Below are 9,804 nucleotides of genomic sequence, written 5' to 3'. Positions count from 1 at the left end.
GAAAGAAAGAAAGAAAGAAAGAAAGAAAGAAAGAAAGAAAGAAAGAAAGAAAGAAAGAAAGAAAGAAAGAAAGAAAGAAAGAAAGAAAGAAAGAATCCACAGTGTTGCAGAAATGAGTCAGTGGAAATTGTTAGTGTTCCCGTGTGCTGTGTGACAGTGGCTATCTTGAATTTCAAATGTCTTCTGTTTTGCAGTTTCTCTCTCTTTCCATGAACTGCTCACACTCCACCCCTTTAAACAAACACCCACTTGTTACCACGGTACCAGGTTCTCTCATGGAAAAAATACATCACACTGAACCCAAGGCATAAGTGTCAAAATTCAGACAAATGTGTATGTCAGCAACCTTATACTGTACTATATATATGCACAAACGTAGAAGGGAGAGGCAGAAAGAGAGAGACAAACAGGGCAAAGTGTGTTTTCTCTCCTCTCTGTTTATCCTGGCACTGAGCAAACCACTTGCCCCGTAAAGCAATGGCAGGAACCAATCTCCTTAAAGTAATTTGCAATCACTGTGCCTGAAAAGGCCTCTCGCATCAATGAGCTTTTGTGAGACCTTTCATTTCAAAGTTGATATGAATTGCTATTCTAGAAATATTTGCTGGCAAAATTTTTGTCAGCAGCCTTCTCAAACTCTTATTTGGTTTTGATGAATAAACACTTGGGGGAAAAAACCCCAAGACATTTTTCACTTACTCATTCCAAAAGTGTTCCATTGTTGTTTGAACAGATTATATCTTATTTCGGTATCTTTTTGTGTTTAAATGGCGTGATGACCTTTTTATATCCTTTCCGTACACCCTCAGCAGCTTGATAAAAACAGCTCCTGCGCAGAGAGCCAGTGGCTGCTTCTGTCTGCAGATTATGAGATAGAGAATTGGGAAACTGCTCTGAGACCAGACAGCAAACAATCATCAGTTCCTGCAAATGTAGTTGCTCAACTCAGTATGATGAAAGCGTGGTGTGGTACCAAAGAAAGAACAGCTGAGTTTCACAGGTCAGAGTCACGCCGTAGCAAATTCATGTCTGACTGAGAGGTTTTATTTATGTCTTATTGATAAAATTAAGCATCAATACAAGGAAAACAGGTGAGTGATAAGCACTGAACATCCATCCATCCATTCTCTGCAGGGTTGGCCTTCCTATTGCTTTCAGAACTGTCCTAATTCTTCATGGCACAGATTCAAGGTGGTGGAAGCAATTTTCAGAGATTTTGGTCCATATTGACATGACATGCATCACACATTTGCTGCAGATTTGTTGGTTGCACATCCATGATGTGAATCTTCTGCTCCACAACTTCCCAAAGGTGCTCAGTCAGACTGAGATCTGTTGACTGTGGAGGCCGTTTGAGTAAAGTGAACTAATTCTCACATTCAAGAAAACAGTTTGAGGTTATTTGAGCTTTGTGACATTGTGTGCTTCTCTGCTGAAAGGAACTATCAGAAGATGGGTATGCTGTGAAGCTTTTTCAGACCATTCCATATAAACCCCAGAGGTGGTTGTGTGGGAAACTCCCATTAGGTTAGCAGTTTCTGAACACTTAGACCAGCTCATCTTGGACCAACAACCATGCCACGGTCAGAGTCACCTACATCAACCGTTTCTTCCTTATTCTTATGCTCGACTTCAGAATTAACATGTTAAATGCATTGAATGGCTGTGTGATTAGCTCATTAGATATTAAAAAACAGTTGAATGGGTGTACCTAGTCAGTTGCTCGGTGCCTGTATTTCCCCAAATTAACATGAATAATTTATTGTAAAAAATACAAATTAGCCGAAGACAAGATTTGTCTCCAGAAAGTCCTTTAATGGAGCACTTCAGGTCCAATGAACAGGCAAAAATATAATTAAATAAAAATGAAAAGAACTAATAAGTCCATTACTATGCATATATACGTAGACAAATCTATAAGACAAAGTTAAAGAAGCATGCATCAGCATTTACTGCTTCAATATGTCTGCATAAAACTTAATGTAGCTTCTAGTGTGGCTGCAGATTTTTGGGGGGTTGCTATGTATCTTCTTACAGCAGTGAAACACCCAAATATACTGAATAACTATAACATTTTGTCTGGCTTTTCCACGGTAACATATTCAGTTTTCAAAGCAACTCATTAAAATCTGCAAAGCAAAAAAAGGTTTAGTACTACTTGCTTTCCTATATCCCATAAGGCCATCGCTATATTGAGATGAGAAAAACAAACAAGCTTTTCACATATAAAAAATGTTTTAGTTTTATTCCCTGAATGATTGCATTAATATGAATGAGCAGCTATAATGTCAGCTTGAGAATACAATTAGTAAATAAAATATGGATAAACAGGTTTTTACTTCCTCATTTCTGACCTTCAAAGCTGATCCTAAGGATTAGCTGGAAGTTAAAATAAAATCACAATAACTTTTAGGGGAAAGTAATGTGTGAGAGTCACTGACTGCAAATCAAATAACTTCTGGCAGATTAGGAGAAAAGTTGATTGATGTGCTCAGTCCTTGTCACCTAAACCAAGTTTGTAATATAAATGTGTAAAAAAAGAAGAAAAAAGTAATCAAGTAAAGTCAAAGTCAAAAACGTATTAATAACTTCTGTCAGCTTTCCAGATTGAAAAACTAGAGTATGGTCATTATGCTCCCGAGGATGGGGCAAACAAACTTCATTCCTATTGACATTTGATAAAGGCACGTCACATTGATGGATATTAGCTGTCTCGGTCATCTGAATGTAAAGCAGGAGCACTTTGGCGTCTCTAGACAGCCATCCGTTGTTACTGACGGCCTTGTCCCACACAAACTGATGTGATGTGACAGTGTTAGAAGCACAGTGGCAGTTTAATGCGACGAAGCCAGCTGGCTTCACAATCAATAAACAGGGTGCTAACTCTAATAGTCTACACCTGATCCACGAAAAAACCCAACAACAGACAAGCTATTTTTGTTTTCTACCATGCACTCAATTTCTTTGGAGGATGTGAAATAAGCAAATATAACACAAGCAATATAAACAGGTTCAAGTTTGAGTGATAAACAAAACCAATTAATGTCAAAAAAAGTCAAAGGACGTTTGTCATTTGTCACTTTCTTGCAGTCACAGTAAATCTTTGAATTTCTATGAACAGATATTAAGGTATTCGTTTTTCTAAAAGGTGTACATATTGTCCAAGAATTGAGACACACAGAGAGGGAGACCAGTAGGTATTCTAGTCTAGAGTATTAAAACATGCATGTGTACATATGTACAGAAACACCAAAAGCTTGTGTGATGTCAGGCTGATGGGGCTGATGTGGACACAGGCGCTCTTCTATTTCTTTTGGAGTTTTGTGTTTCTGCTTTTCTCCCTAGCCGCCAGCGATCGCCTCTTCCTGCTGGACAGGGCTCCCACAGGTCGGATCTTCATCTCAGAGAAGTCGAGGGATGTCAGGTGGCCCTTCCACGGTTCCCAGTTCACCCCCTGACAGCAAAAACAGCAGATTGAGAGAGAAGCTGATTGGGGCAAAGTAGGGAAGAGGAAAAATGTCGTATGTTTAGACAGGAGAGTCGTAATGAAAGGGGGAGACAGCGAGCGGAGAGATCGAGTCGCGAAAGAGGCAAGTGGCATGACAGGCAGGCGGAATGACATGCAGTAATAAATACCTACCGCTGCTTCATTTCATGTGAGTACAAACTTGTTTTGACTGTTATTGCATTTTGCCGACAAACATTGCAGGAGACATCTGCAACGGCAATATTATGGATGAAATCTCGACAAGAGCAGAGAAATCCCCTGGCATTTCCTTCGGTATCAGTCTTCTTTAGACATAATAACTGTTGTTGTTACCCGAGCAGCCTGGTAAAAACACTTATGGTTTATAGCTGGTGTGAGAAATGTGTTTTCTTATCACTTCTGATGGATGTTGGCCATTTCTGCTTCACCTCAACAATCCAAAACAAAACAAGTAGAAGTGGGCTGGGGTGAAGTTGTCTTTGATTGCTGACCAGGGAGCAGCCTCCCAGAAAGCTTTTTTTTAAGCTTCTTTTTGTTCTTGTTGTTTTCATATAAGATGCTTAGTAAAGATCCTAAATAACAGGGATGTGTTTTTCCTTCACAGCAGTTAGTTGCGGTACTTGTGTGTTGTTTTAAATCCTAACAGACAATGTTGTAATATATACTGTGAAAAATGGTTAGCAAGGCAACTAAAAATGCATCTGATCTTCAAAATGGAAATCGAAAATGGATTGCATTCAAAGAGCTCTTTTCCAATAGTTTTGGCTGCTCAAAGTACTTTTACACCACAAGCTGCATTCACCTATTCGCACAGTGCCCACTAATACAGATTTATGGATAACCTGCTCTGCATCGCGGGTCACAGCTGGACAGTAACTATGAAATTACATATTTTCAGACTGAAGAGGACTGATAAATAAAAAGAGTAAAAAAGATTTTTGAAATCCAAAAGTTTTCTTCAGTATAGTAAAACTCCTAAACTGTTTAGGAGGCAAGCTTTCAGTAATGTTTGCCATAAACATAAAAATGTAATGGTAGAGATGGACTGATGGGACTTGTCCAGAAAACCCATGTTGTTAACTGGTCACGGTCTTAGGGTAATTACAGTGTTAATACAAGTCTATTATGATTCCACCAACTGGTGAAGCGGTATGGTATAACGATCATACAGTAAAAGTGTGACTTAATGCAGAGCTTAGATTTTATGTTGCCCATCTGGACAAATGGAGCACAAAAGATAAAGGTGCTAGATTTTGTACAGCAGATGAGCAGTATCTTCAATCATGACCTTAAGAAATATGAGTCCAACAAAGAATATATGCAGGCCCTGAGAGATGAATCTGGCCCGAACATCAACATTACTGAAGCAGTGTTGGATCATCTTGACATAGAATGGAACAAAAGGAAGAAACATCCAGAGAAGAGCGTTGAATGATCTTCAAAAACACCCAGAAAACTATTTCTGAAGGCTACTTAAAGAAATGATAAAAACGATTTCTTGAATAAAGGTGTTCAGATCAAATATTGATTTTCAAGCTCATTCGCAATGCACTAGCTGTTTCTGCATGTATGAATGTTTGCACATTTCAATAAATCACTGCACATATTTCCCATTTTCATTAAAGAAATATAAAGAAATGAGTCTCAAGACATTTGCACAATACTGTTGATTTAAATATGCGTGTGTGTGTTTTTGTGTATGCTATCCAGAAAACTAGAAAATCAACACTGAGTCCAATAAACCAGAGTTTGCTGCTGCTGCGGTGCTACAGTCTCATTCACTTACCATGCTGTGCCTGGTTTCACCCCATTTGCCGTTAAGGTTGGCCAGGTGGCAGTTTTTGTACCACCAGGCGCCACGGTGACTCAGAGCACAGTTGGTCAGGGCAATGTCATTATCTGAATCAATGGTAGTCCAGGGGAGGCCTTGGTGGTAGGTCATGGCATCACCTGGGGATCATCGAGAAAATTAGGATTGCACCGTTATTACCGTAAGATGGAAGAAATTGAGTATAATGCCAAACTCAGGGTGATTCAGTTCTGTAGCACATGTTGTTTCAGCACACTGAGTTATATGTAGACACAGCATAGCTCTCGCTGTGTGTGTCTGTGTCTGTCTGGCTTCAAAGCCCACTTAAGCCTTGCTTTCATCCCTATATAGATACTGTCTATAAGTGACTGAATGTAAGTTTCTGAGACAAATATCCCACCTACTGTTGGGTACATTTCTTTCTCAGCATCCTACAGCATGACCGGTGGGGTGCCTCCCGCTTGAAACCCTTCTATTTTCTGACCCTGTCTGTTTCATTGCTATTTTCGCCATCCCCTTTTGGCTATAACTCATTCCATTTAAGTGCCACAGAGAATATAATTCTTGAAGGCTGTTTGATTTGTCTGCACAGCCTCAGCCTTTTATGTTGCCTATAGTTAAGGAGGAAGAGTCACCTGCTGTCCCACTGTATTTGCCAATGGTGAGCTTGAACTTCTGCTTGACTGGTGCAATCTTAAAGTTGTCGTATACAGCATACGCTCTCTCTGAGCCCACACCCAAATCAAACCTCAGCTCATACTGAGTAGGAGTGTTGGTAAGCTCGTATATTTTATCGAGACCTGAGGGAAAACACAAGCAGAGAATTTCAAGAACACACTAGACATTCCTCTAATGCTCAAATGTGCATGTTTATGCCTGTCTGCAGAAAAGCCCTCTTTCCCAAAACACTGAAGTGCTCACCAATCCAAAACTCCTCGGTTAAGTTGCCAAAACCTGCAATGTACTGCCTCCAGCGTTTCATAAAGTCCAGCTTGCCAATGTTACGGCGCTGAAGCACCTAAAAGTGGAAAGCACTCAAAGTGTTACACAAACATTTCAAATGGTTTGTTCTAACTATTTAGTGCTATCATTAGGGAGTTGAGCCCAATCGATACTGGATTTCCAGATTTGATGCAGAAAATACGTCTTGGAGTCTAATAAATTTTTATACACATAACCAGCATTGGGTCAGTTTGTTCACCACTGTTTCTTTGTTATTCAAAGCGAGACTAATACAGGTTGCCAGCATTGACCAGCCAATAAACTGATCAGCCTTTATTAGGGATTCCTTTGATTTAGCGTTGCAGCTTCAAGCAGGCATGGAGCTAAAAATCTAAACTGAATCAGGTGAGACCATTTTAGTCCCATGGCCCATTCAGACTCCAAAAGAAATGAATCCACTTCCCATAATACAACCCAGGAGCAAATAAGTGACACGCACATGCCAGTGTTCATGTAGTCACTCTCATTGTTAGACAAAAGTTCCACACCGTGAGCTTCTTTATTGATATCATATCAAAAATTCCTACCAGCCAGCCGCCTCCATCAGTGTCCATGTCGCAGTAAGCTTCTATAGGTTTGGAGCGGTCATTGTTAATATAGACTGTATAGACACCATTCCTCTTATTGCCGTTCTTCATGATCTGAACACAGTCCATGGGGAATGGGTGCAGGAGACCAACTGGTGACGGGGATGTTGTGAGAAGATTATTAGAGTTTTTTTCATACCGATGATTTTTAACACAGTACGAGATGTTAAGTGACGTGGCACAAACCTGTTTTGAAGATGGTTTCTACCACCTTGCTCCTCTTGTTGCCCCTGTAGGCAATAATAGTGACAATGTACCTCTTCCCCATCTCAAGACTCGATGCAGCAAAGCTGCTCTCACCGGCTACAAGCTGCTTTTCAACAGTCTGATGAAAACATATAACAGAACACTGAATATAATAGCATCACATTATGGATTTAACATTTCGGACTAAACAGAAAAGTAAATTGTGTTAGGTTTAATTACTTAGATCTCAATTTTAAAAAGACAGCAAACAGCAACAAAAGAAGCTGATTACTACCAGGTTTGCTTTGTTTATTGCCACAAGAGGTCAGTGTTCTACAGAGATTAAGATTAACATGCACCTTTAGCCCCAGTCAATTTCCCAAATGTTATTTAAATGACTGAAACTAGGAGAGCATGTTGCCCAGAGATTCTGCTTATAACCAGTACAGAATAAGAGGAATCATCCTTCATGCTTCACCTTCAGGTCTTGTTTTTTTTGCTGCTAAAGTTACACAAGAAGTGAAACCAACATAATATCTGAGAAATTGTGCGTTTGAATATTATAAGTGTGAATACCGTGCTCTATGGTGCAAACACATCGGTGCTAATCATTATGGCGACTTACCTCCATGTTTCCCTCTTCATCCCTGTAGGTGAGGATGTAACCCTCAATGTCAGCCAGAGGAGGAGTCCAAGTTAAAGAAGCAGAGTCCAGCGTCACATCTACAGCCCTCAGATCCTTGGGAGAATCAATGTCTGGTGGGTATGAGTGCAAATCAAAGTGGATTACAGCTCAGCATTCATTTAGTCATTAATGCATTTGATAATATCATGTTTTCATTTGGTAAATAAACGTGTGCTCCATTTACAAGCCTTTAGCCCAAAAATTTTAACTGTGAAGAACAAATTAATGATTTCTATAAACAATAGGTACTTTTACATGATTTTTACTGATAATGTTAATCATTCGTCTGTCTATTATTTTCCTCTGTGAACCTAAAATGTAGAGCTTTTGATTCAGGCCGATTAAATTGGCAATTTAGATTTTCAGACTTTCTCCACATGAAGCACAACACAAGATATGACAACCATCTACCTGCACAGTTACAATTTGCCTGTGCAGATAAGCTAGTACTTGTGCTTTCTCATTTAAATGCTTTGGGAGTTTGACCTGAAGCAGAAGCTGAGATAATTTGTCTGACACCGAGATGCCTGTTAGAGCAGTTGGAGCTTTAACCTCCCATGGATCAAGAAATTAGGGGAAGTCTATGCCACTATAAGGTGCAAAATCATCCCAAACCATTTTCTGTTTGCATTAAAAAAATTACTTCTTCTTTTTTTTTGTAAATAAAAGGGCAAAACAGCGTGAAGAGTGACATTTTGAGCAGCACCTTGGGTATTATAAGGAGAATGAAACGCTCCTGACAAATCTGTGAAACAGTTTGGTTCGAGACAGCTTTAAATGACATAATAATGATGCTTTTTACTAGGTCCAATAAAGTCACAAATATAATAACATGTTCCTTTATGTGTCCCAGATGATATCGTTTGACACAGTAACGCTCCTGTTTGAACATAGCACCACACTGGCCTTCTGCCCGCTGACGAGTTACGACGAGAAAAGTTTATCATCCAAAACTCGGTCATTTTCTGCCTAATTGAAAAAGACCCAGCTTTCACTCAGTGCTCCCAGATGATTTTACAGATCATCTGTGAATCACAAAGATGTCCCTGTTGTAACACGATCACCACGTGCTGCTGCTTTTTACTTCAAACTAACCTCTGAGGCCCGCCATGTGACCTGACCTCCCAGGCCTCTGGGAATCATATTCCAGTCAGACAGGTGGTCTTCGGTACTTTAGAGGTTCCAAACAAACAAATATTGACTCTGTGATTGCATGTTAGTTCATTTAAAAATCTCCAGCTATACTTAATCTTTGATCCCTCTCAATACCAAGCTATGCCAAGAAGTACAACTTATACTGTTTGTCATCAGAAAGAAATGTAAAAAGATTTCTAGTCAACTCCACAGCAGTCAAGTCGGTGCAAACTGGTGGTCTCTTCATCAGAAACTCACTGAGTTTGAATGATCTGCAGCTGCTCAGAGAACGTGATGCCTTTTTTTCCAACCAATAAACCCCCAAAACTAGGGCATATGTACTTTAGTAATAATTTACTGGTCTCAGGTTCGGATCTTTTTATTACCGGTATAAAAGCAATAACATGTTTGAGCTTTTGCATTTGAAAACACCTGGGACTAGGGATGGGTACCGGTGTCCGGTGCCATGATGGCACCGGTTCTGACATAAACGGTAGTAACCAGACCGAAAAGCAGCGCACATTTCGGTGCTTTATTTCGGTGCTTTTTTTCCCCTGAGCTGTGATACACTTCTAGCCAATCATTTTACGTTTCCGAGGATAGTAGGCGAGGCCAGGTACGTACGTTCTTTTATGCAGAGCTACAGATTAAAAATGTCCAAGGCGAAGCGGTCAAAAGTCTGGCTGTACTTCACAGTAAAAGATGCAAACTAAGCAGCAACAAGTGCTTTAAGCTGATACTGTGATACTGTCAAAGGAGGTAACACCTCGAATCCGATGAAACACCTGGCGACGCATAGCTTTTTTTTTAAAGCCGAGAAATGCGCCGTATTTGATAGCTTGCTGTGAGACCTCACACTGTGCACGTTGGGTGGGTTGCCAGTTATCGGACCGGAGCAACATCCCCCAAAAAC

General features: G+C 40.0%; 1 protein-coding gene across 2 annotated transcripts in view; it reads right to left on the bottom strand.

The window, feature by feature from the left end:
- Positions 1 to 1,972: 1,972 nt before the first annotated feature.
- tnn (tenascin N) overlaps positions 1,973 to 9,804 on the bottom strand; it is a 42,420-nt gene continuing 34,588 nt past the window's right edge. For both annotated transcript variants that reach the window (XM_013911469.1, XM_005721307.1), the window contains 7 exons: positions 7,698 to 7,828; positions 7,073 to 7,211; positions 6,827 to 6,978; positions 6,219 to 6,315; positions 5,933 to 6,097; positions 5,274 to 5,437; positions 1,973 to 3,454 (listed from right to left, as the gene is read on the bottom strand). In XM_013911469.1, coding sequence (XP_013766923.1) covers positions 3,305 to 3,454; positions 5,274 to 5,437; positions 5,933 to 6,097; positions 6,219 to 6,315; positions 6,827 to 6,978; positions 7,073 to 7,211; positions 7,698 to 7,828 — 998 coding nt within the window. In that variant the 3' untranslated portion in view covers positions 1,973 to 3,304. The remainder of the gene's footprint in view (positions 3,455 to 5,273; positions 5,438 to 5,932; positions 6,098 to 6,218; positions 6,316 to 6,826; positions 6,979 to 7,072; positions 7,212 to 7,697; positions 7,829 to 9,804) is intronic.

This window comes from Pundamilia nyererei, unplaced genomic scaffold, assembly GCF_000239375.1.
Source record: "Pundamilia nyererei isolate P.nyererei 1_Seehausen unplaced genomic scaffold, PunNye1.0 scaffold00004, whole genome shotgun sequence".
NCBI classification, from domain to species: Eukaryota; Metazoa; Chordata; class Actinopteri; order Cichliformes; family Cichlidae; genus Pundamilia; species Pundamilia nyererei.
This window is presented reverse-complemented; position numbering and strand designations above follow the sequence as displayed.